Here is a 26976-nt window from a genome sequence, read left to right on the forward strand (position 1 = left end):
GCCAACAGCAATGGCAGAAAGACACACACTACAAGGCCAGAGCAAAAGCTAATAAGCACACCCAACAGCTGGGTGGCTTCAAGGACAGGCAAAGGAAATTCACATTCTTACAGGGATAAAATATGATCAGTCTCATAACCCGTGTTCTTTGCAGAATCCAGTGGCTTTTTATTCTACAAGTGCTCCAAGCACTAACAGAACAGAGCCCCCACCTTTTCCCTGAACACCTCCCTCAGTTTGGTGTAGCAGGTACCACTCACAACTTTATATCATAAGAAAGTCAAATAGGAAGAAAGAGAAAAGCGAATTCAAGAAGGAAGATCCTAGAATGTTAATTTTATTTCACATGATTGTCTTAAATTATTATTGATAATGCAACTGAACTGAGAACTTCTTTCCAAAAAAATTCTTGTATACAGTGTCTGCTAGGCTGTCCTTATTTTCATGCTATCACTGGCCTCCTATTTCTAACCTCAGGGAAAATGCTACTCTTAAAAAGCAAATAAAAAATTACAATTTCTTAACACAATTATTTCCTAAGGACACACCTGTTCACAAAACAAATAAAAGCTGTTTAATGTCTGCACACAAACACACATACACAGCAGATTTGTGGGCAAGACGATCTGAGCTCACCACTTAATAAAGTACAGCACGGAGAATGGAAAATGTTCAGGATGAAGGAAGCCTATTCAAAATCCTCTCCTTTACATTTAAAAATAAGAAACCTTTCCCCTTCCCCAGAGTCTCAGATTTTTCTTTTGATATCTGAAAACACATGTTGACAACCCTGCCACCCAAGAAACGTCAAAGGAAATAACTCATGTACGTCTACAAAGAGAAGGAGGTCCCAGTGACAAGAGCCGGAAAGCCAGATCCAAGCTGACGAGTGGTCCCACAGGGGTCAGGCTTCACCTTAAGATTTCCCCCAATTAGCATTTAATTCACACCACTTGAGGGCAACAGAGTCTGACCGTGTCCCTTGACGCCACACCCCCAACCATAAGGAAAGGCAGGGCACACTGTCTTACCTCAAACTGTGGGTAAGGAGGAGTTATAGCTGATGGGGGCCCTGAGGTGGGAGGTGGCATCCCAGATGTGGGTGGGAACAGACCCAAGGCGTTCAGATTTAATCCAGGAATTAGATGTGCTTGCAGCTGCAATGGTTAAAAAAAAAAAAAAAAGTCCCTTCATTTTACAATTACAAGATCAAGTACAAGTGAGCATTTATATGTGATAATATCCAGATTGTGACCTCTTGTCAAGTAAAGAAAAAAATCATTTTGTGAGTTAAATTTTAAAACAAAGCAGATGTTCCATGTGATTATTCTTTGGGTTACAGGTTATGTCTGCACATAATTCTTGCTATTTTCAACTCCATGTGCTGTCTGCCTCCTCTTTGATCTGAAGGCACACTAGGTTTCTCCAAGCAGGGAACACAGCCTTCCTTGCCTTTACGAGGAGCTCTCAGTGCTCAGACATACATGTTATCTGTACGCTCTGGGCACACAGTAAAGAGACTGAGTATCCTACATGAATTGAAGAAGCAAGCAAACAAGATATGTTCATTAAAAAGCAGAACAGATAACAGATATTAAGAGATCTTTACTCCATGAAAAAAATTTGGTGGTCCTGAGTCTATAGACCTAAAACAAAACCAAGCCCTTTGGGAATCAGGTTCCATCCTCCTGTCCCTTCAGATAAACCTATCTTTGGAACAGATCCAGGAGCCAGAAATGGGATTTGGTTTTGGTTTCATTTGCCAAGGGCTGAGAAAATAAGGTGGAGAAGAGTTCAGACTTGAGCATCCTCAAGCCTGTTTTTACAAGGCCTGTGTGGGTTTGGATTTACTCCCAAGTGACCCTGACACATCTGGATGAGCAGTGATCATGTGAAGGTAGGGAGGCAGTCATGTGGGGGTAAAATGATTAGCATTTAAGGCACTTCTCACAACGGCAGTACCATTTTTACACTTTCCCTTCTTTCAGGTGTAATGTTTCAGATGGCAGGCCCAACAGGAACTTTTCTTTTTTCAATCATTTAATTGAAAATTCAAGATGGACTTTTGAAATGCTACATTTTCCATACCATTCCATCCATTATGGCACGGCAGCAATGCACTTTAATTACCTTACCTGTGCTACACAAATTGTTTTGTCATTTGAAATTCTTTTATCAAGGTTTACAAGTAACTAGGTTTTAAATTTATCTTCATAACAGTAGTTTTTTATATATGCACTGTATCTATTATAATCCTAATAAGCATGCAATGTAGGCAGTAGCCCCATGTTACAGATGAGGAAACTGGTGCTCCGAGAGACCAAGTATGTCATCTATGAGAATAAAGCTACAGCTAATAAATGGTTGAGCTAAGATTCAAACCAGTTCACACACTCTAAAGCCCACATTCCTATAATACTACAATCTCCCTCAAATTCACACTGTATGGGAGAGATTAGCCTTTTTTAGGGAGGCATTAGCCTTACCTCACAAGTAAGGAAGCTAAGGCGCAAAGTTGGCTAAAATCACAAAAGATGGCCAAGCCTGAGGTCCAAGTCTGTGTCTGCCCAACTATCCCAGGGCACTCACCCTGGTGCTCAAAGTCCATCAGAAACCACATCTAACAATGACGCCATTAAAGAAACCAATGTTAAGGCAACTGAAAACATCTTTGAACTGTTCATCAAAACAAAGACATTTCCTTCATAAGAAAACTAACATTCATAGAAGCAATATCGTTTTCGTAAGACTCCCTGATTTTCTTCATTATCTCTTCCTCAGCTTTGGCACATGTTTCCACGTTGCCTTTCACCGTAATGGTGCGCTCCGGATTGTACAGTGTCAGCTCCTGCAATCTGCAGATTGAAACAGAGAGGCAAGAAAAAGACAGGAAATTATAGGAGGGAGACAGTTAATAATAGTTCAACCACAGATGGCAATTCAAACCCAACTGTGGAGGCTGGCAATGTGTAAAAGTAGGTGGTTAGACATCATGAAAAATGAGTAAGCCCCAAAAGTTGTGAATACAAGAATTGTAAAGCTGCAGGAGAATAGAAAATACTGCCCCTCCCACCTTCTCAATAAGTATCTCTGGGTGTATGCAGTTCAATTAAGTCCATGTTTTAAACAAATTATACTTCTTGACCACTTATGGTGAGCTTTTTTCACAACTGAACAGTGAAATGTAAAGAAAATGATCCAGAGGAACCTATAGTTTTAGTGGAACCCAAGAACCAGATGAATATAACCTTTATTAAGTGCATTTCTAGTCTGCACTGACCAATTTGGGGTGTAATTGGCCTTGTCGTGCAACTGCATTTTTTGGGTCACCAAGCAAGGGATAAGCAAGAAAATATTCCAGAATGGCACCTAGAATTCATATGTCTAAGCTTATTTTTGTTGCTAATTTTAGAATTTAGATTGACATAGGCTTGAGGAAATAATACATATCAATCCATTTTGACTGAATTTAAAACATAGTCCCTTGATGATCATTTACACAACTAAAAAGCTAAGATGTAACAGCAATATTCAGAAACTCCCTGCTGTTTCAGCTCCTGCAGAAGCGTCAAAATCCACTCAGATGACACTGGGACCATCTAAGTCTCAGCCATTCAACAGCCTTGAAGGGAAACCCACGGGAGGTACTTACCATGGAAACAAGACTCAGGCAACGGATGGAAAGGATATAGAATATTGGGACAGTTTCCTTTCATATTCGTAGGGTTAAAACTCTCATTTTCACTACTAGCAAAGTGTCTCAAGCTAAACATGAGCCAGATGAATGGGATGTTATTCGTTCACTTCTTCCCATACTTGTTAAAATATAAACATCTACACAATGAAGATGCTTCGTCTCAGACCCCGTAAACAAGTTATGTCTCCTCTTCAGGCTCAACCCACTCTCCCCTGAAAAGCATTTTCTATTACAGCTTTTAAAAGAGCTGCTTCCAGAATAGCCTTTATGATGTATTTTTTCTCCTCTTAAAACCTTCCCCTTTCTGAGCATAAAATTCAAGACAGGGTAGGATCACTTGTTCTTTTTACTGTTCTGCAGTTTTTCCTTTCCCACCAACCGGGACTCTCCCCCTTCCGTTCCACCCCCACTTCTACGAAAACTCCCTGCTCCTTGAACATACTGCCCCAGTCTTTCTCTACTATTCTTCATTAGTTCGTCAGTCTCTCTCCCCCTCAACTTTTTAGGGTGCCCTGAAGGAAATAAGTCACCCTCAGAAGAGAAAGGCCTTTCCATGTAATTTCAGAGCATTCATGGACTGTACGCATGGGAACCAGCCTCCAAGATCCCCACTCCCCAGTGACCGACCTCCCACACTGACTGAAGCTGACTTGCGTCAACAACCATAGAAAAAATGGTCAAGAGAGTGACTTCTGAGACTATGTTACAGAAGACACAGCTGCTTCCATCTTGCTGTCTCTTAGGTTGTTCACTGTGAGGGAAGAGAGCTGCTGTGACTTGAAGATGCCCCCACACAGCCCTGTGGAGGCGCTGAGCTGAGGCCACATTCTAAGAGCAGCCATCAGCTTGGCAGCAACATCAAGAGACCCCCAAAGCAGGACTACCCAGTCATGCTGTGCTCCTGAATGCCTGCTCCACAGAAACCAGGTGAGCAAGAAATGTTTGCCCTTGTCTTTAGTGGCCAATGTTGGGGTAATCTGTTATACAGTGATGGATAACATGCAGGGTTATACATTCCGGCTTTCAGAGCAGATGCCAGAAAACCCCAGTAAGACTTCAGTGAGGAAATACACATGTTGGGTATTAGCGTGTCCTGCCTTTGTAGTGGGAACAGAGGACGCTTTCACCGTGGGTGACAGACAGACAGCAGGCAGGACAGAATGGGTTTGAGAACTGAAGTATAAGCAGGGTGGGACAGGCCAGCTCCAAGAGTTGTAATCCGCTTAATACATAACCTATGGCTCGGAAATGGCATTTTTGAAAGTTTTCTAATTCAAAAGAAAGCAAGGGGGCACTTACGGAGATATTGTGATTTTAGTGTCAGTGTCCTGCTCAATTTTTTTAAGATTCCGTCCTTCCTTACCAATGAGACGTCCTACAAAATTATTATGGGCTAAAATCTTCAAAGGAATCTCTTCTGTGCTGTAAAGAAAAATAAAATAAAAAGGCCATCAAATCAGAGTAAGTATACCTATTCTAGGGTAAAAGGACAATATTCGTTCATTAAACATTGACTTCCTGCCTTCCGTAGGGGAAGCATTCTGCCAGGTACACGTAAAGCTTGCTGACCATTAGCCCACATTCTAGCAAAGCATGAAGAGAGGGGGACGAAAGAACACTGGCAAGTATTTGGATAAGAGTTAATTTTTAAAAGTCTTCTTTTATTCATCTCAGGGAATGTCTTCCAATAATGGATTCTAGTTAGCTCTTTAAAAACACCTTACTCAAACTCATATTCTGAAACCCCCAATACCAGAATACCACGTACATCACGAAACAGGACAGTTTTAGAATAATGTTTAAATACCCACCTGGAGACAAAACGCATGATTTATAGAGGGAGACAGAAGAAACTCAACAGGGCTACACTTTGGAGGGAAGAGTCTAAGAGTAGGAGAGGGGGCTTTCACTTTGCACCTTTCTGACTTTCCAAGTCAGGGACATAGCACTGTGTCAACATGTCATTGGGGTCATCTAAGTGGTGGGCTTTTCCTTCACTTTTCTCTATTCTAAAAAGGAATTTTAATCTTATAACAAAGCAACATATAACACCTTCTAATTAAAATATATGTAATGTACTTCAAAGGTCCCTCCAATTAAATGCCAGTCGTTAGGCCCCCAGGCCAGGACCAGCGTCCTCCTCTGGACCCTCCCTTCAGCACACCCCTGTGCTAGATGCCTCAGGCAGCAGAGAACCAGCCTCTGCTCAAGGCTCCCACGAACAAGAGATTTAGAGCTTCAACTGGAAACACCTAAATCAACATCCAGTTTCCCACGACACAAGACTGGGGACTTCCCAGCTCCATTCTCCCTGCTCCCGGCTGGCAGACGCAGGCCGAGCTCCAACGAGCTCCAAGTATAGGAGTGAGGGTTTGGGGTCCCTGCTTTGGGTAAATCCCAGGGATGCTTCTTGGACCGTAGGTGAGCTTCCTATGACCCCAATTGCCTTCTTTTTACAGCTGGACCTTTCACATTAACACCACTCGCAACATAGCCAAACATGAATGAAAACGAAGCGTTTAAAAGACTTACGCTCTATAACCACCAAAACAGCAGTGCCAACCCTCTGTCGCTCTTCGGGACAGCGTTTCCCTTTGTCTGCTGGCAATTCCCAAAAATTATGTCAAAGAATCCCCAAAATAAGACCGCATAAATATCAACCTCCCCACCAGTTAATCCTCCTTACTCACAATTTTATATCTTGAGCTTCTTTATGCATAATCTCCAGAATAGATTTACAAGCTGCAGAGGTGCCCTCAGGGGTAGAGAGGATAGTAATTGACTTCTCAGCGGCACCTGCATTCTCCTTCCGATGGACATCAATTCTTAGGGTGGGCACAAGGGGAGAGGGAAACAAGAGCTGTAAGCGTGTATTCACAACACTCTGTCATCACCACCTATAAAGTCACAACACTTCTGGGCAGAGTGGGTGACTCACTTTCCTCAAAAGCAAGTCTTGATAAGCTGTCATCATGGATGAGGCCAATGTTAATTCCAAGAATATTCCCCTCTCTCTGCTCATGCAGGGGCATCTCCTTATTCTGCCCTAGCTGCACGTACTTAATTTTAAGTGCCACAGGTCAAACATCTCACACCCAAGAGTCTGGGTTCAAACAAAAGGCTTTCTTCCACTCAAAAAACAAGGGAGCCTGGAACACAAGACAAGTGGACTGGAGCTGGAACCCTGCAAGTCGGGGGTTACTGACTCCACTGACGCAGCGTGGCCACTGCCCGTCACGGTGGGATTTCACTCCCCGGTCTCCTCTTGCCGGGTTCTTTCTCCATGCTGCCTTCCCGATCAGGGCAAAGTCTATAACAAACAGGGACAGGAGTGGAACCCAAAGAGAGGGCGGCGGTTCTTTACCAAAAAAGGCAAATGGCCGCTAAACACGCCATGATCTTCAATCTCACTGGTCCTTATGACAAGGTGCCGTTCTCTGCCAGACCTGCACAGATGCAATTCAGTACTGGCAAGAGGATGGATATCCGGGACACGCACATCTCTGGCATGGTGCAGAGTACACAACAATCTGCTGGACTGCTTATGATCTTTTGACCCAAGAATTCTACTTCTTGTAATATCTCCTACAGATGCAGTCTCACACGTGGGCTAAGAGTGGTGTTTCTCACCCTCCGGCAGTATCGGCATTTGGGGTCAGACTAGTTCTTTGATGTGGAAGCCAGTCTGTGCGTTGCAGGATGTTGAACATCTCTGGCTTCTGCCCCGTAGACACCAGTAGCACCCCCGCCCCCATCTAGGTGTGACAACCGAAACTGTCTCCAAACACCGACAGATGTCTGCTGGGGAAAACATCACCGTGGGGGGAAGCCACTGGTGCGAGCACGTGCACCGCTGCGCTGTTTGTAATAGAAGGAAAACTGAACTATCTTGGAAATACCAATCAGGAAGAAACGGTTAAATAACATATCCGTATCACACAGCTGTTCATAAATGTGGTAACATTACAGATGCCAACAAAGCAAAAGGTCCTTGATCTTATGTGAAAAAAACAACACACTACATACCATGATATGAATTCCCTTTTAAAGTTACATGTGTTAGTAGATACGAGGAACAAGTCTTATAAAGACATATTCCCAGCTCAACAGTGGTCACCTTGGGGGTTAGACAGAGATTAACTCTTTTATTGAACGACCACTACATTTTGCCAATAAAATCAAGGCTTGGATTTCATTTTCCCAAATGCCTAATTGAAAACCCAAGATTTATCTCAGAATTAAAACCTATAGCTAAAAATAAGGGCAATGTAGAAGTGAAACAAATAAGGAATATCTAGAAATAACCAATAAAAAAGAGTATCTCATGTAACAGCTCTGATCTCAGGAACCCTCTCCAGTCACTGGTTTCCACCTCCGATCACTCTAAGTACTGCTTCTCTTCCAGTAGCTGACGTGCTCATCTCCCTCCTCCGGTTTATTTGCACCTGCTCACTGTGCTAAGGATTACTAAACTCTGATCCTCTGAGAGTAAGGAATGTTGCTTTACAGATTAGGGCAGCCCTGTGAGGCTATTCCAGAAGCAGAGCATCTGATAATGACTAGTTTCAATGGCAAGAGTTAATTAAATCTGTTGGCAGAGCTGCAAACGAATCATCGAATACAACTATCGCTTCCCTTCCCTCTCCATCCTCCATCTTCCTGCTTAAATAAAACAGTTTCATTTAAATCACAGAAGCTCTTTTCTCTGACAAGGAAATGAGCAGCTTTAAAAGGAACAACTTTCATCTGCCATGTGATGAGGAAGGGAAACGACCGAATAGTTTCTGCAGGTAACGGAATCAACGCAAGAGAGACGCTCTTGATAAGGGAATTAAAGAGAAGCTCTTGTATTAAAATGAGGCAAATCTGACATGGAAACTGACTGGGCTATGGTTCAGGTGGCGTCCCTGCCCTCTAACATGATGAAGTCAAGGCCACCGACTTTGCACAAAGGTAGCCAGCACTCTGCATCTGCCCCACTCCCAAGTGTGGCGAGGCAGGGCCAGGCGCCACTCCTCCGGGGGAGTGAGCGCATGACCACCGCCAGACAAGGTTAGCTTTGCTTCTACATCAGAAACGGGCCCGCCACCTGAAGGCTGGCATGGGGCCTGTGATCAGCGTGGACAACCTCTTAAGCCTGTTGGAACAAACACAGCACCATAGGTGTACTTTCTGAAGAAGACCCTGCTTAACTCCTTGGACCACACAAAATAATTTTTCTCACTAAATTTAAAAAGCAAAATGATCCACAGCCATCCCTGTAGCTGGCCCAAGGCCATCTCCCTGCTCTTCTGTATAGAATGACTCGAGAGGTGTGTACACACTCCCTCTTCTCTCTAGTACACCCACAGTTCTTCAGGAAATATGGTGGCAACTGTCCCAGAGATGTACCTGGTAGCAATTTACACAACGAAGGGCAAGGACAGAGTTCATCATCAAGTTGCTTTGGGTCAAATTCGTCACATACAGCATCACAGGATGGTTATTAAAGCAAAACCACGAACATATAATCACTGGAGCTCCAAAACTGAGACAGTGCCTTAGATATACTTTAACAGAATTAAACATAATTCACATGCAGTTATTTCACTCATTTGACAAAAATGAGAGCCATCAACAGGCCCAGTGTTGGGACTACAGTGGTAAATAAAAACAAACAGCTCCTGCTTTCTACTCCTAAAAAGTTAGCTCCAGTATTTGATGGAGAATCTTCTAATTCCCAAAATCTGCAAATTAAAACTATCAAACAACATCCTAAAGAAAGAACCATTCTGACTACATGGCTTAAACACAGGATAACTACAGATCATAAACTGAATTATTCTTCATTGAACTAAAGCAAAACTGAAAAACTCTTCTGTGTTGGACCCAGAAAATTACTTCTAAAAGCACAGAAGGCAGGTACCAGTGGAGGTTGGGGAGGAGGTGGGGGGAGCAGAGAACCACCTAGAGGTCAGGGCCTCCCCCATCAGGAGTATCATTTGTTTTCCATTCATGTGTGAAAATCTAAAGTTCTCTTTGAGATTAAGGTTCAGCCCCAGGTTTTTATAAAATGAGCACTAAAGATATCAAATCACAAGGTTTTTCCAGATTCCCAAGTAGCATACAAGAAGGGATCATAACCATGTCAGGAGGACATGAAGTAGCAAGCAACATACCCTGTTATGAAGATTCAAACACCCACCGTACCCCAGGAAATACTCACTTAGACTGGGTCTGTTTGGTGATATTCCGAATGGTGGCGCCTTCTTTTCCTATAATGGCTCCAACGAACTGGGTGGGAACCAGCAGGCGCAGAGGCAAGTCGCACGGCTTCTGCTTGGACACTGACCCTGGAGACCCCTGCCTTGAGGAGCCCCTCTGCCCAAACCCACGCCGGCCACGGGGCTGCTGGGAGGGGCTCTGCTGGGCCGCCATCTCATCAGGGATGTAGGCCACTCTCAGTGTGAAGTTCTCCAGCTGGAACCCATTCAGCTTGTCTAAAGCTCTGAAAGTCAACAAGGAGCAGGGGGTGGGAACAGCAATCAGGCTGAGTAACAGCAATACCACCTCTTCCACTCAGGATTCCTGGCTGTAAAGCTCATGAATAAAGCCCCTGAACAGATAGCAAATCCAGAACACACCTAATACTCCCCGCCCACATTCCCTTTGAAAGACATACGGGGAAAATAGGTTTCCAAGGGAACATATTAGCCATTTACCAGTAAAGTGGAAAAAAAACATTTTGTCAAACTCTTAACTGGGGACTTCCCTGGCAGTCCCGTGGTTAGGACTTGGTGCACTCACTGCTGAGATCTGGGTTCAATCCCTGGGCGGGCAAGTAAGATCCCAGAAGATACAGTGTGGCCAGAAAAAACCCAAGCAAACAAAAAACACTTACTAAGCTATTCACCATTAAGTCAATAACAGCATATGAGGACCCCCACAGGTCAGAAGAGGGGGCTCTCCTTCTGGCTAGTCTTTCCAAATCAGAATAGAAAAGATGTGACAATACACACCTCCCTTGCTTTAACGACTTAAAAACAAATATTTAAAGCACTTTCAGAATCAAAGGACAAAAATCTCTGAGCCACTCACTGGAGGAAGTAGAATTTAATACTCATGTTACTTACCACTATAAAATCACTCGATACCTATTATGAGCCTGTTCTTGAGGGAAAAAAGCAATCCACGACCTTGCGGAGTTTATGGTGTGATTGGAGGCAGGGAGACGGGGGTGGCGGTGGACCAGAGGGAAGAGCGAAAACCCTCCTCCCTATCACCCATCCATCCGTGTACCCACGCATCGACTTCGAGAGGGGCTTTACTTCTTTTTTTTTCCATTTTAGAGGCTTGTTATGGAAAAGTACGGCAATTAAAAGATGCTTGCTTGCTCCCTGGAAGAAAAGCTATGACCAACCTAAATAGCATATTAAAAAGTAGAGACACTACTCTGCCAACAAAGGCGGATCCAGTCAAAACTATGGTTTTTCCAGCGGTCACGTATGGATGTGAGAGTTAGACTATAAAGAAGGCTGAGGGCCGAAGAATTGATGATTTTGAATTGTGGTGTTGGAGAAGACTCTTTGAGAGTCCTTTGGAGAGCACAGAGATCAAACAGACCAGTCAATCCTAAAGGAAATCAATGCTGAATATTCATTGGAAAGACTGATGCTGAAGCTGAAACTCCAGAACTTTGGCCACCTGATGCGAAAAACTGACTCATTTGAAAAGATCCTGATGATGGGAAAGATTGGGGGCAGGAGGAGAAGGGGACAACAGAGGATGAGATGGTTGGATGGCATCACCAACTCGATGGGCATGAGTTTGAGCAGGCTTCAGGAATTGGTATGGACAGGGAGGCTTGGCGTGCTGTAGTCCATGGGGTCACAAAGAGTTGGATACGACTGAGCGAGTGAACTGAACTATGGAAAAGTACCCAATCTTAAGCAAACATTTCACTGAGTTTTCTCACAGTGAGCATGCATCTCCAGATTCAGAGCTAGGACACCCCAGTGTCCCAGAAGCCCCGCCAGGACCTCCTTCCAATGACTGCCCCTTCCCTCGGCTCCTCACACCATAGAAGGAGTCTGCCTGTTTACATTTCTATGTAAATACCATGTCTGGCATCTTTAACTTATCATTTATGAGAAAAGTGTGTAAGATTCCTAAGTTTATAAGATAAATTGGTGTGTTCTAGCTTACCTACATATTTTAAATGCGAAGAACTCAATAAAAGTTGACAGAAGATACTGCCATATAGACATCACCCTAATAATACACACTCCCAGTGCACAACAAAATTAAAAAAAAGACCTCATGCTTTCTCCAGGGTTGCTCAGAACCTTTGCTCAGATGGTACCCCAATGGACCCTGAGTTCGACCCAGGCAAGGAGAGAAGAACAGGAGTAAAATGATCTGTCTGGTTGCTCAGAATGATCGTTTGTGGTTCACGTACTGCTTTCTTTATCTGGAGATTTTTCCATTTCAAAAGGAAAGAGAATAGGCCCAGCACCAAAAAGGGTAACAGAACCATGAAACTGCATGGCAGATGTAGAAAACCAGACCAGACCCACCAGTGTCCTCAGGACTCAGAACTCTGCCCTTTCACGCGTCAGGGGCCTGCTCATCACTGTCCTACAGCTCCGTGCACACGAAATGACTCTTTAAAAGATCCCAGTCATACAGACTAACAAAGTATCAAAACATTTCTGTCACCATTACTTCCAAAACCCTTCCCAGAGTAACTGTTAACTGTGATAACTTCTGCAAACGGACCAGTTCTTTCCATCTGTTCACATAGGTGTGTAAGTGTTCAGTACCTTCTTAAAAAAGTGTAGCTAAGATCATGATATACATAGTCTTGTGATTTGTTGTTTTTCCAAATACAATATATCTTGGGATATTTCCATGTGAGTTCTTTTCCCGTGTATGTATGTGTGTGTAACTGAATCACTCTGCTGTACAGCAGAAATTAACAAGACACTATAAATCAACTATACTTCAATTTAAAAAAAAAATAGCTAAAGATGGCATTCTTTTCATAAGCTTCATAGGTGATAGCAGACACACAGAAAAACTTGTTTTACCAATGCCCTGATACAAGAACCCTCAGTTAACACATTTTTCCTGCCTTCTTCCCTCTCCTTTTTTCCTAAAGAATATGTGGATTAAGGGCCCTAAAGTATTTTGGCTATTTCTAAAGGAAGACAACAGCTAGAAATTTTATTAACATCAATGATGTACGTTTACTACAGAAAGTTTGGAATTACAGGTGTTTCAACAAATGAGATAAAGCTTTTCAAAGCCCAAGAGAAACCTATCCCTGAAGGTTCTTTCAGAGACAAGAGGAGAGCTGCATGCAATGAAGGGCGCAACTCGACCTGGGACATAAAAGGCGACAGTTCACAGTAACATCCTTCCCCACTCTAAAACTGAGCACTTCAGAAGAGAGTGAGTGACTGTGCAATTAAGTCAGTAATGTTACTTTAAAAAAAGAAGTTGGGGGCGGGGGAGCCCTTCCCTGGTGGCTCAGAAAGTCAAGAAGCAGCCTGCAATGCAGGAGATGTGGGTTCCATCCCTGGGTCAGGAAGATCCCCTGGAGAAGGAAATGGCAACCCTCTCCAGTATTCTTGCCTGGAGAATTCCATGGACACAGGAGCTTGGCAGGCTACAGTCCATGTTACTAAAAAGTTAATTAGCTTCTTTCCTGATTAAGAGACATATACAGACAGACAGATATCCTTCTCCATGGAAATAAATAGAGATAAACATGTAAGTCACCAGATGCTTCTGTGTATCCAAATACAGTCATGTGTGTTCTGAGAAACAACTCTCAACTTGGAATAAACTATAACTACAACTTCCCAACTTCACTGTTCTGCTTTAAGATTTCTTTGAGGGGAAAAGAAAAGATGCTCTCCATCGGGAGGCCAGGCGGCACAGTGCTCCAGGACCCAGTGCCATCTGGGCCCCAGAGACTCCAAACTCAGGTTGTTCCAGTCAGAGAGCAGACAGCCTGCCCTGTGTATGCCCACTGCTGGCTGCCAGGGCTCCTGACCCCTCACCACACGGCACTCCACACCTGGACACAGCTGAAGGTACAGGAGTGAATAAACTGCCAGCAATGACTGTCTCATGACTGAACACTGTACACTGATGAATTTTAAGTCTACCACTGTAACCTCTCCATGCTATGTTATCTAGTGGTCTGCTGAGTTCAGGGGAAAACATTCTAGTATTTTCACCAACCTTACTGTACATGCAAGATACCTGATCAAAAATTGTCATCTAATTATTCAAAACATATGCATTCAGTTCAGCAGAACTCAAGGATGTTTATCCCACATGTGTATTACTCAGAATGCTGTTTCCCATCATTACTTGATTGCTCTGCTGTGATTTTCAGTCAATCAGAAGATGGTGAGTAGTATTTTTTGTTTTGCTTTGTTTTGGCTGCCCTGGGTTCAAAGCTAGGCCTCTAGCATTGGAAGCACAGAGTCCCAACCACTGGACCACCAGGAAGTTCCCACCCATGAGCAGTTCTGCTGGCTGGTAGCACTTAATCGCATTGCTAAGTTTATTGGGGTAGATCACAGGGTAGGACCACAGGGTAGGACTGAAAGGGCCTTGCGAGAACGAATAAGTAGTTTATCTCAAGATTAGAGAGTAAGAAGAACAGAGTCTCATAGAAGTTAAATGTATCCAATGGAACACACATACAGAGCTGAGTAGTGAATGAGAGACTAGAATTCTAAACCAGCTTGAACAGTAAGTAGCCAAAGAACCTTGGAAAGGTTGTTTTGTGATTTGGCATTAGCCTCCTCACCTGAAAAACTATAAACGACCAGATTTATGGTCTTTCGACTCTATAAATTCCATGTCTAAAATCTTTTCCTTCTTCCTAGATCTCACTGCTGGGTATCATGTAGGTCCTAACAAAATGAGGCTTAGCCATCATTGAAAAGTCACATCATTCCATTTTCTCCTTGTACCAAGAGTAAGAGGTTGAGACATACAATTCAGCAATAATTACCAAAAGCCTGGTAATACCACTGCAGGGAGGCATCTTAAGGAAACAATGAAAGACTTCATTACCAAACTAGTTCTAATGGCAAAAAACTGCAAACAACCTAGATGCCCACCAGAGGACTGGCTACACAGACTGTGGTAGGGATGCCATACCAGAGACAGACTACTAATAGTATAAATACAGCTAACGGGAAGACAGCCTGCACAATTCTACAGAATGATCTTTGGCATTTTAAAAGCTGTAATGATGACCTATATGGGAAAAAATCTAAAGACTGGATATATGTATATGCGTAACTGATTCCCTGGTAGCTACCAGCTACTAACTCAGCTGGCAAAGAATCCACCTGCAATGTAGGAGACCCTGGTTTGATTCCTGGCTTGGGAAGATTCACTGGAGAAGGAATAGGCTACCCACTCCAGCATTCTTGGGCTTCCCTGGTGGCTCAGCTGGTAAAGAAGATGCCTGCAATGCGGGAGACCTGGGTTAGATCCCTGGGTTGGGAAGATTCCCTGGAGAAGGGAACGGCTACCCACTCCAATATTCTGGCCCGGAAAAGTCCATAGACTGTACAGTCCATGCAGATGCAGAGTCAGACATGACTGAGAGACTTCCGCTCACTCACTCATAACTGATTAACTTTGCTGTATAGCAGCAACTAACACAACATCATAAATCAACTATACTCCAATAAAAATCAACTGTAAATAATAAATAGTAAGTTGTAATGCATGAGACAAAGTCTACTGAACTTGATGTCAAATTTCACACTGGTTATCTCTGAATGGCAAAAAAAGGCAAAAAACTTCTTTGTCTTGCTACTTAATCTATTGTTCCTTTTTTTAGAATAAATCTTCCATTTACATAATTTTCAAAGTTTAAGAGTCAACATCCTCCCCTTAGCCATCAGCCAAGTTGTTTCTAACACTTCTGTGTGTACTTTATACAAATCTTCAGGCTGATATAAAAAGATCTGCAATAATAGCTGCAGTATATAAACTTCATTTCTATTCCACAACAAAAAAATACACACCAGAAATAAGAATCCCTGGACAACACAGGTTCTACTGTATAACACAGGGAACTATATTCAATGTCCTGGGATAAACCATAATGGAAAATACAAAAAAGAATGTGTGTGTGTCTACACACACATATATATACATGCTAAGTTGCTTCAGTCATGTCCAACTCTTTATGACCCAGCGGACTGTAGCCCACCAGGTTCCTCTGTCCATGTGATTTCCCAGACAAGAATACGGGAGTGGGTTGCCATTCCCTTCTCCAAGGGATCTTCCAGGCCCATGGATCAAACCCTCATCTCCTGCAGCTCCTGCATAGTACGCAGATTCTTTATCACTGAGCCACTGCAGATAACTCAGTGCATTATATATAATACACACATACATATGTATGCGTACCTGAATCACTTTGTTGTACAGAGGAAATTAACACAGCATTGTTAACTGTATCAATTTTTAAAAATAAAATGCCAAATTTATCTTTAGAAAAACCTTCAGTTCAGTTCAGTTGCTCAGTCATGTCCGACTCTTTGCAACCCCATGAATTGCAGCACACCAGGCTTCCCTGTCCTGTCCATCACCAACTCCCGGAGTTCACTCAAACTCACGTCCATCAAGTCGGTGATGCCATCCAGCCATCTCATCCTCTGTCGTCCCCTTCTCCTCCTGCCCCCAATCCCTCCCAGCATCAGAGTCTTTTCCAATGAGTCAACTCTTCGCATGAGGTGGCCAAAGCACTGGAGTTTCAGCTTTAGCACCATTTCTTCCAAAGAAATCCCAGGGCTGATCTCCTTCAGAATGGACTGGTTGGATCTCCTTGCAGTCCAAGGGACTCTCAAGAGTCTTCTCCAACACCACAGTTCAAAAGCATCAATTCTTTGGAGCTCAGCTTTCTTCACAGTCCAACTCTCACATCCATACATGACTACTGGAAAAACCATAGCCTTGACTAGACGGATCATGGAAAAAGCAAGAGAGTTCCAGAAAAATATCTACTTCTGCTTTATTGACTATGTCAAAGTCTTTGACTGTGTGGACCACAACAAACTCTGGGAAATTCTTAAAGAGATGGGAATACCACCTGACCTGCCTCTTGAGAAATCTGTATATATGTCAGGAAGCAAGTTAGAACTGGACATGGAACAACAGACTGGTTCCAAATAGGGAAAGGAGTACATCAAGGCTGTATATTGTCACCCTGCTTATTTAATTTATATGCAGAGTACATCATGAGAAACGCTGGGCTGGAGGAAGCACAAGCTGGAATCAAGACTGCCAGGAGAAATATCAATAACCTCAGATATGTAGATGACACCACTCTTATGGCAGAAAGTGAAGAAGAACTAAAGAGCCTCTTGATGAAAGTGAAAGAGGAGAGTGAAAAAGTTGGCTTAAAACTCAACATTCAGAAAACAAAGATCATGGCATCTGGTCCCATCACTTCATGGGAAATAGATGGGTAAACAGTGTCAAGACTTTATTTTTTGGGGCTCCAAAATCACTGAGATGGTGACTACAGCCATGAAATTAAAAGATGCTTACTCCTTGGAAGAAAAGTTATTACCAACCTAGAAAGCATATTAAAAAGGAGAGACATTACTTTGCCAACAAAGGTCCGTCTGTCTAGTTAAGGCTATGGTTTTTCCAGTGGTCATATATGGATGTGAGAGTTGGACTGTGAATAAAGCTGAGCGCCGAAGAATTGATGCTTTTGAACTGTGGTGTTGGAGAAGACTCTTGAGAGTCCCTTGGACTGCAAGGAGATCCAACGAGTCCATCCTAAAGGAGATCAGTCCTGAATATTCATTGGAAGGACTGATGCTGAAGCTGAAACTCCCATACTTTGGCCACCTGATGTGAAGAACTGGCTTATTTGAAAAGACCCTGATGCTGGGAAAGATTGATGGCAGGAGAAGAAAGGGACGACAGAGGATGAGATGGTTGGATGGCATCACCGACTCAATGGACGTAAGTCTGAGTGAACTCTGGGAGTTGGCGATGGACAGGGAGGCCTGGCGTGCTGCAGTCCACGGGGTCGCAAAGAGCTCGACACGACTGAGGGACTGGACTGAACTGACCTAGATAATAAACAGCCCTAAATACATAAAGAAAAGAAAAGAAATAGTAACTCTAAAATAAAAAAATAACTAATATGTATAAATTCTGAAGGGTTATTTCTTTGTCACCCATGACAAATCTTCCAGTGAATTAGAGTCTTTGTTATCTGAGCATCCCTAGAAGATGGAAGGAATAGGGTACCCATGAGATCCAAGTCTGTCTTGCTTCCAGGAACAAGAAACACTAAATACATATTCCTGATTTAAATAAGTTTTCATTATTTTTACTCATTTATTATTCTAAGACATTAGTAATTTGAGGCTTGTGGTTAAAACAAATATATTATTTCCTAGTACTATTAGCACTGCTAACTTTTGATTTTTTTCTTAGCCACAAGATGGCAGGAGTTTCCAGGTTAAATTCTGTCCTATAGACAGCCTTATTGAGGAATCCTCTTAAAAGTGTCATTCATTACCAAAAAAAAAGAAGTGTGTCACTCATAAAGCTTTAAGTAAAAAGAGGCTTTTGAACTAGGTCTCTAACTCCTGAGGGTTATAATAATCCCAGTTATTATCTGAAATGAAGCATCCTGTACAATAACAGGGCATTCTCTACAGCAGTGAAAAATACTGGGAAAACGTTTAATAGCTATTGCCTTACTACCTTTGCATCTCACAGACAGGATTATATTAAGGAACATTAACTTGAGCAGAGTCACAGCTAGAAAAGTGTCACAAGGAGTCCATTCCATGGAACCAGACTCTGGAAATGAACCCTCTTAGTCTCCACACTCTACTCACACCTGCGCAAGCGCATCCCAGTTACAGAGACGCCTATGTTAACACACGCTAAAGACGTCAACTGAGAATGTCAACTCAGCCCTTATCACCTAGAGAAGTAAGCTTTGGATGGCTGCCATGGGAAAGGCAGGAAGAAATCATGCCAGCTTAGCTTAGGCAGCAGACAGTCTTGGTGGAGCCCCGAGAACAGGCTCACTGGGCTCAGCAGACAAGTCCCGAATGGATCAGCCTTCCCCTGCGCAAGGCACGACTAGCTGCTCTGTGCGTGCCCAGGACCAATGGGTTATTTACTGGGCGCCAGGCCATTTGGTAAGACCACTGTCTATATATGTGGGCATATATACACAAACATATTCGTCTCTTGTCAGCCCTCATTTTGTAGCTGAGAAAAGACACTCAGAGAGGTTAAGGTTACAGTCAGAGCTGCCTGACCTCAGAGTCCATGCTTTTTCCACTTTATCAAATGCCTTTCAAATACAATTAATTCTCCTTTAAAAATGATAGTGCACTTCCTATCTTTAAAAAAAAATTTACTAGAGAACTAATAGCTTTCATAACACTGTCCACAAAACTATTTGTCCATTCTGTTAACGTCCTATGAATACTCACTTATTGTCTAATTCTCTTTGATCTTTGAAATTCTTCAGGTGGAGAAAACCCAGGATTCTTAGAAGGAAAATTCAACTTGGACAAGAATTAAATCAAGTAATCCCTCTCCAAATATTCTCCCACCACCAGGGGCACACCCTTGAGGACAGAAACTTTGCCTTTATTCACTGGCAACCTTTGGTCAACAGCTGACACTCAATGAATGGTAATGGACTGGCTACCAGAATAAAGGACATGATGACCTTCCCTCCTGGAGATGCCCAGCTCATTTATTTAGATGCTATAGTTACGTCAACCACAAACTCCTAACAGTCTTTTCCTCCCTCATGTGATCCACAGGATCCTGACAATCTCTAACAATCATTACAAAGTACTTTTAGAATTAAATCGTCTCCATATTTGCTAGGCATGTCTTCTGCCTTGATGGGCAGTCTGCCCCGTGCCTATACACCTAATGCTTCGGAATTTTTCTAAGGGGGGTAGGGGTGCTAAGTGTCAACCTGTCCCCATCCAAGTTCACTTTAAATCTCTTCAAAGACGTTCTCCCATATGGCTAAATAACTGTTACACTAAGCATTTCCCTCTTTACCAAGCTAGCCTCAGATAATAAATCATCAAGTAAGGCAATTGGGACTGGCCTCCGACAACCCTCAAATATCCTTGGGTTTATCATGGCATCCCTTATTTTCCATCTACCAGAGAGCTGGCTCTGTCAAGTACTTAGCAGAGCTCTTTACACAACTGAATCGTGTAAATGAATGGAGCACCTGTCTTTCTCCCTGCACACTTTTACCCTCACTCTACTTCAGATATAAAATGTGAAATTTTCCTGTTGTTCCTCTCATACCATGATTAAAGAATAAACTCTGTGAGAAATCAGTTTATTTTACAACTCATACTACAATTCTATGTCTCCATATAAACTGTTGAGGCTTCCCAGGTGGCTCAGTGGTAAAGAATCTGCTTGCCAATGCAGGAGACTCCAGAGACACAGGTTCAATCCCTGAGTCAGGAAGATCCCCTGGAGCAGGAAATGGCTACCCACTCCAGTATTCTTGCCTGAAAAACCCCATGGTCAGAGGAGCCTGGTGTGCTACAGTCCATGGGGTCACAAAGAGTTGGACATGACTAAGCGACTAAGCACATAAACTGCTAACATTTATGTTAAATAAATGAAAGATACAAAGAGAAGGAACATTTGAATATTTTAAAATCTGTTAAAGAGTCTCTACAGACATGGAGACTGGACTTGTGGCTGCTAAGGGTGGGGGAGGGATGGACCAGGAATTGGGGGTTGGCAGATGCCAACTGTTACATTTAGAATGGGCAAACAAGGTTCTCCTGTTTGGCACAGGGAACTATATTCAGTCTCCTCAGATAAATCATAATGGAAAAGAATACTGAAAAAAGAATGCATATACGTGCACAACTGAGTCACTCTGCTATAAAGCGGAGTTAGCACAACACTACTAATCAACTATACTTCAATTTTAAAAAAATTTTTAATATACAGTGAAAGTCTCAAAGTGTTAAAAGTGAATCTCGAGTCTGGCTTCTGAGCAAATGCGAAATTAACATGATTAGATACTACTTTTTACTCACTTGACAGGCCAGGTTTGATAAAGCCCTGTGTTAGTGAAAGTTAAGGAGAAATGGACACTCTCGTAGTGCTGGGGGAAATTTAAACTCATTTAAGATCTAGAAAGGATAACTCATCAATATCCAACAAAAAAGGCACATCCTTCTTGACTTAGCAAATTTACTTCTAAGAATTTAACCTATGACTGTACTTATACACTTGAAAAATGACTGCAAAAGGGGTTCACTACATCTTTGTTCACAACTGCAGGAGACTTAGAAATCTAATTTGAGACTAAGACATTCCACATCTATACAACCAAATTCTATGCAACTATAAGAGAGAGGTTATATACGTTTAAAACCCTCAGATGCTATGGTATCATCTGTGTAAAACAGGAGGAAGAACACACAGATGTTCTAGCCTTCTATATGGTTATCTCCGAGGAAGCAAAGGCAAGTGGTCGGGGAACAACCCTGGAGGGAAGATATGCAGCATACGCATCTAGACTTTAAAAATTCCGAACCATGTAAATATTACTGACTTTTAAAAACAAAAGTTCCCCTTGTGTTATGCAGATTTCCATCTCTTTCCCCAGCCCTATCTTCCTTCTCATTGGCCCTCCATGGGCGAGTGCTGCCTTTGGTAACCTAGCTCTTTCCCACTCGTGACGCTGGTTCTGCCCATCCCCTTTAGGGCTCAGGGTCAGTCAGCACGGCCCTTGCTCCCCCATAGAGAGGACAGGCTGGCTCCGCCTGAACACTGAGCGCGACCCGGCACCGCGGGCGCATCCCTCCACGTCTGTGTTCTGAGCAGCCCAGTCAGAAGCAGTATTTGCGGGCACCTCATTTCTTCTCTCCAGTGGTCAGTTCGTTAGATTATTTCCAAGCCAACAGAATTATCTTTTCCTAGGGGAAATTTTTTGATCTGTGAAATTTTGCCTGTCTGTTGCACTGGAATATTTTTTTTCCACCAAATTACATTAGTGCCATGCCTACACACTTCTAAATGACATCTGGTAATCATGAGAAAAATAAGTAACAGGTAAACTTAACATTTAACACTGGTGTTGGTTTAACACATGATCAACTTACCAGCTTTGTGTAGAACAGTAGGAATGTATGTATCATACAAATAATAAGGGGAAAAAAGGTCTATTAATGTAATTTGGCAATGATATCCACGTGCAGAACACTTTGCAAACAGGATATAATTCAGCATCATAAAATAACTATTACTGGCATTAACATTATATTGAAAATGTAATAAAACTTTAACCGATGTAGATTCTTAACAGACGTTCAAACTTACAAAGATTTGCAAGGTCAAACTTCGCAAAATAAAGTTGTCTGCTACCCACTAGCCCAAAATAAAAGTACTATATTCAACCTTGTTATTACATAGAGATTAGAAGTTTCAAACTGCTTACTGTCTGGCTTGCTCCTTATTGGAATAGGTTACGTTGACAACAGCAGTTTCCGAGTCAGTGTTCACTACAGGAAGAAAAAAAGAAGAGGGAAAAGAAGTTAGTTTTCTTTCTACTTTCTTCCTTTTACAAATTTGAAAGCAATTGAGAAGACATGTACCTTGCTCACAGCTCTCCACCACTCCATACTGGACTAGTAAACTATCCAGCACCTATCAGGAGGGGGAGACAAAATTATAAGTTTTCAGTTTCCTGTGTTATCAGCAAGGGCAGGAGAAGGTTTTTAAGTAATTGTGATGGAAATGAGCCCCCCAAAATTAACTGGGGTTTGGGAATACAGAAGTGCAAGAAGGGCCCCAGAGAGAGCATCTGGTGGGTTTTCACTCCTGCCTCTCTGGAGGTCCTTGACTTCAAGTTGATCTAACCAAGATGTACGGATGTGAGAGTTGACCGTAAAGGAGGCTGAGCATTGAAAACTTGATGCTTTTGAATTCTGGTTGCTGGAGGAGACTCTTGAGAGTCCCTTAGACTGCAAGGAGATCCAACCAGTCAATCCTAATGGAAATCAACCCTGAACATTCATTGAAAGGACTGATGGTGAAGCTGAAGCTTCGATATTTTGGCCACCTGATGTGAAGAGCCAACTCACTGGAAAAGACCTTGATGCTGGGAAAGATTGAAGGCAAAAGGAGAAGGGGACGACAGAGGATGAGATGGTTGGATAGCATCACCGAGTCAATGCACAGGAGTCTGAGCTAACTCCAGGAGATAGAAGGACAAGGAAGCCTGGTGTGCTGAGGTTCAAGGGGTTGCAGAGTCGGACATGGCTCAGCAACTGAACAACAACAAAAGGCCCAGAAAGCCAGTGTGCAGAGCCACAGCCGTCTGTTCTGAGGCCGGAGGACAAAGACGCGTGTGTTTCTCACACACACCACCACCACAGTCACACTTTCTCCTTGCAGAGGAGAAGGGCCCAAGTTAAGGCTTATTTCTTAAGATTTTCCTTTTTAAAGAACTTCCTTTTACAACTTAAAGGATATATCAGAACAGACCACTCTCAAGGCAGGCTAGCAAAATGAAGAAAGATATCCTGCCTGGAATCTTGAACTAAAGACTAATCTGAGTGGTTTATCAATTCCTGAACAGTAGAAAATATAAAAAGAAGTGCATCTATACTAAGAGTCTTCTAAGCCTAGAATGGGTTGGGAAAAAGTACAACTGGACACTGTCTTTCCTGTAGCAGCATTATTACACATGCATGATGACGTAACAAAAGGCTGTGAAAACAGTCACTAAATTTTATCATACTATAAACTGCAGGCATACCTCATCAGTATAAACCAAATTCAACTATCTTTTGCTCCTAAGAACTGTTAACAAGTTTTTCTTGAAAAGTAAAACCAACTAAGCTTCTATTAGTTTATAGTAAAGCACTTACTCATCAATTTTATTGCAAAATTTGAAGGACAGCCCTTGAAAATGTTTTCTGGCCCCCCCAGGACACAGTAAACCATCAAGAAACACACTGAGTAAGTTTTAATGGCAATTTCCTACTAAATTTTAAGCAATTTCTTCTAAAGGAATGTTTATCTTACATGGTACATTTCAAGCTTTTACTTTGTCTCCTAAGTGCAGATTGAAATCTACAGCAAGGTTTGTCTGGAGATGAACTTTTAATTGTTTTTCCATTTTAAATAAGGTTAACCCCTATTTGTGAATGGAACTGTTAGTATTTTCACAGGTAAGCTTTGACATGGTGAATTTCCTGTGGGTGAGGTCTAGAAGCACAATGATCTTTGTCTCAAATTACAGCTACTGTTTAACTCATAAAGCTTCATTTGTTTAGTTTTTTGTTTTTAACTCATAACACTTAACTGACTACCTAAAATTTAATTTGTCTGTCTCAGTCACCAGAAAGCATGCTCAGTGTGAATGGGAATGTCTTTTGTTTGTTGTACTATCCCCAGTACCTAAAAAAGACATTCAAATAGTTCATAAATGAAGTGACTAGTTCTCAGGAGGAAATACTAGTATAACTTAATAGGAACAGTATTCTGATAACAGTGTTTACCTGTTCTAGAGATAAGTTTGCTATGCATGTAATGTTGGATGAGACATAATTTTTAATAAGGGCCAAAGAACAGGAAACCTTCCATAATGCCATGAAATAGGTAATATACAACACGTAATACCTTAAAAAAAAAAAAAAAACTTTAAACAGAAATCTACTTATATTTTTTAAACTACAAAAATTTTTAATAATACCAATAAATGGTTTTCTGTGTCACTTAACAGAATTCTTAAAAAATATTTAACTCATTCCAATTTAAATAATTAAAACATCAGGGAAGACATCTGCCATTTAAAATTTAGCTTTTAAATGAAAGTCACTCTAATAGTAGAGCTTTAAGGCTTCCCTGGTGGCTCAGATAGAAAAGCATCTGTCTGCAATGCAGAAGACCCGGGTTCGATCCCTGGGTTGGGAAGATCCCCTGGAGAAGGAAATGGCAGCCCATTCCAGTATTCTTGCCTGGAAAATCCCATGGATGGCGGAGCCTGGTAGGCTACAGTCCATGGGGCCGCAAAGAGCCGGACACGACTGAGAGACTTCACTTCACTTCAAGACAACTTGGGTATCTTGAGGGGCAGGGGTACTGAGGCGGCTAGAGATGGTGGAAGAGGCATGTAGAAAATAGGGGGTAAGTGCTAATTTAGTACGATAATTTAAATAAACATCATTAATTTTCCCTAAAGGCAATTTTTTCACTAAATACAGTAGTCGTCACATAATTTAGCTTATACTACATTAACTTTTACTATTACGAGAAATCACCATGAAAGTTAAATGCTCATGACTTATAAACAACGCTGACTAAACCTGCAACAATGCTCATGAAACTCATGTCTCCAAAAGGCCCGCTGGCAAAGTGATGTATGTATATATACACTGATATATGTACACACACAAACAGTATGTATTTATGTGTGAATATACATACAGACATAAATAAATACAAGCAAGTTTTTAACTAAAATTGAGGAAATGTCCAAGTTTTTCACTGCATATATTATATAAAGTTTAGTATATTCAAAACAAAATTGCTTCTAAGATTTACTCACCTTATTCCTAAGTCACGATAAATGCTACTGGTTGTCAACTATCCCATGTGTAAAATCTCTAGGAATTAGAAACTATAGCCCTTATACGTTAAAAATGGTAAATTTTTATCATATGTAAAAAATTTTTATTGTATGTAAACCTGACTCTAAAACCAGAAGAAAAAAAAAAACTATAACTCTAAAAAAGTCAAGCATCAATCTTGGTACATAGATGAGAACAATTTAACAACACAACCTAGGCGGTTTTGACCTAGACATATATGGATGCCAACTCAAAGCTTTATGGGGGTGATCACAACTGAGAGATGGGAGAAGTCTGTCTACTGTCGGTAACCTCGTCAGATTCACAAATCCCAGAAGGGTTTTCCAACCCCTAAATGACTGAGCAATGCCATGGTAACCAGTTCTAAATCTACCAGGTAGGCACCCAGACATGCTACAGGACTACTCAATTCTATCACGACACTGCAACCCACGGAACTCTCACAGAATAAACACAACTTCCACTTGATTAGTTCTAACGTTGTGACTCATCCTGCATTCACTAGGAAGAAGGACAAAGGTTCGTAGTATCTGACACAGAAACCATCCACCCCTAGGTTCTTGTCTCCTCTCCGCTCCTAGAACATCTTATATTTTCCATCTCTCCCATCTAGCTCCGGAGAAGGCAATGGCACCCCACTCCAGTACTCTTGCCTGGAAAACCCCATGGACAGAGGAGCCTGGTGGGCTGCCATCTATGGGGTCGCACAGAGTCAGACACGACTGAAGTGACTTAGCAGCAGCAGCAGCCATCTAGCTCAGCCACTAAATGTTTTCTTTTAAACACCCTTGTGTAGAAGTTAAAAACAAAAATTCTTGCACTGCTCATTTCCAACATTTTCTTGAATCTCTTAAACCCCAATTCTTATTTCTAAATACATTTATTTTACTCAAACCCGAAAGGAAATATTTCTCTATGACTGGAGAGTTTAAATTCCTGGAGGAAAAAGAAAGTATTGAAGTAAATTAAAGCCTCATAGGAAATGTCTTGGTCAAATTCTTCCTTTTTATACATTTAGGACTTAAAAATCCCAAATGTTCAACGTTATTTTAAAATATTCATCCAAATGTAGAAAACAGCAAGGAAAGAATAACAGGATAACTGCAAAGATCATTGCTTGCCATCAGAGAGCAGTAAGAATTAAACTTATAACAGACTGAAGTGGAAGCAATGTAAGTGTGCATCAGCTGATGAATGGATAAACAGATTGTGGAACAGCTACTCAATGAAATTTCATTCGGCCATAAAAAGGAATGAAGAACTGACATGTCTCTACAACGTGAATGAACCTTGGAAAACTTTGGCTTCTTTCACTTAACATAAGGTTTGCAAGGTTCATCCACGCTGTAGAGATATGTTGTAGAGACATGTCACGAAGACCACATATCGAATATGAAGTATCTGTTACGGAGAGCTCTATGGAGACAAGAAGTAAACAAGTGTTTATATAGGGCAGGTGGGGGTGGAGGACAAAGCTAGAAGTTTCTCTCTGAGGGGACGGGAATGTTCTAAAACAGACAGCGGTGACGGCTGTACATGCCTGTTAACATTCGAAACTACTGAACTGTACACTTTCAATGGGTGAATTATACAGTATGTGGATTTTATCTC

General features: G+C 41.9%; 1 protein-coding gene across 3 annotated transcripts in view; it reads right to left on the bottom strand.

Annotated features, from left to right (window-relative positions):
* Window positions 1–26976, bottom strand: part of IGF2BP3 (insulin like growth factor 2 mRNA binding protein 3) — a 144689-nt gene that overhangs the window by 16456 nt on the left and 101257 nt on the right. For 2 of the 3 annotated variants that reach the window (XM_019958544.2, XM_070787598.1), the window contains 7 exons: window positions 22363–22414; window positions 22206–22269; window positions 9903–10184; window positions 6388–6522; window positions 4997–5119; window positions 2720–2855; window positions 1032–1157 (listed from right to left, as the gene is read on the bottom strand). In XM_019958544.2, coding sequence (XP_019814103.1) covers window positions 1032–1157; window positions 2720–2855; window positions 4997–5119; window positions 6388–6522; window positions 9903–10184; window positions 22206–22269; window positions 22363–22414 — 918 coding nt within the window. The remainder of the gene's footprint in view (window positions 1–1031; window positions 1158–2719; window positions 2856–4996; window positions 5120–6387; window positions 6523–9902; window positions 10185–22205; window positions 22270–22362; window positions 22415–26976) is intronic. The other variant, XM_070787599.1, reaches the window with a different exon arrangement.

The sequence above is a fragment of the Bos indicus genome, chromosome 4, assembly GCF_029378745.1.
Source record: "Bos indicus isolate NIAB-ARS_2022 breed Sahiwal x Tharparkar chromosome 4, NIAB-ARS_B.indTharparkar_mat_pri_1.0, whole genome shotgun sequence".
In the NCBI taxonomy this organism is placed as follows: Eukaryota; Metazoa; Chordata; class Mammalia; order Artiodactyla; family Bovidae; genus Bos; species Bos indicus.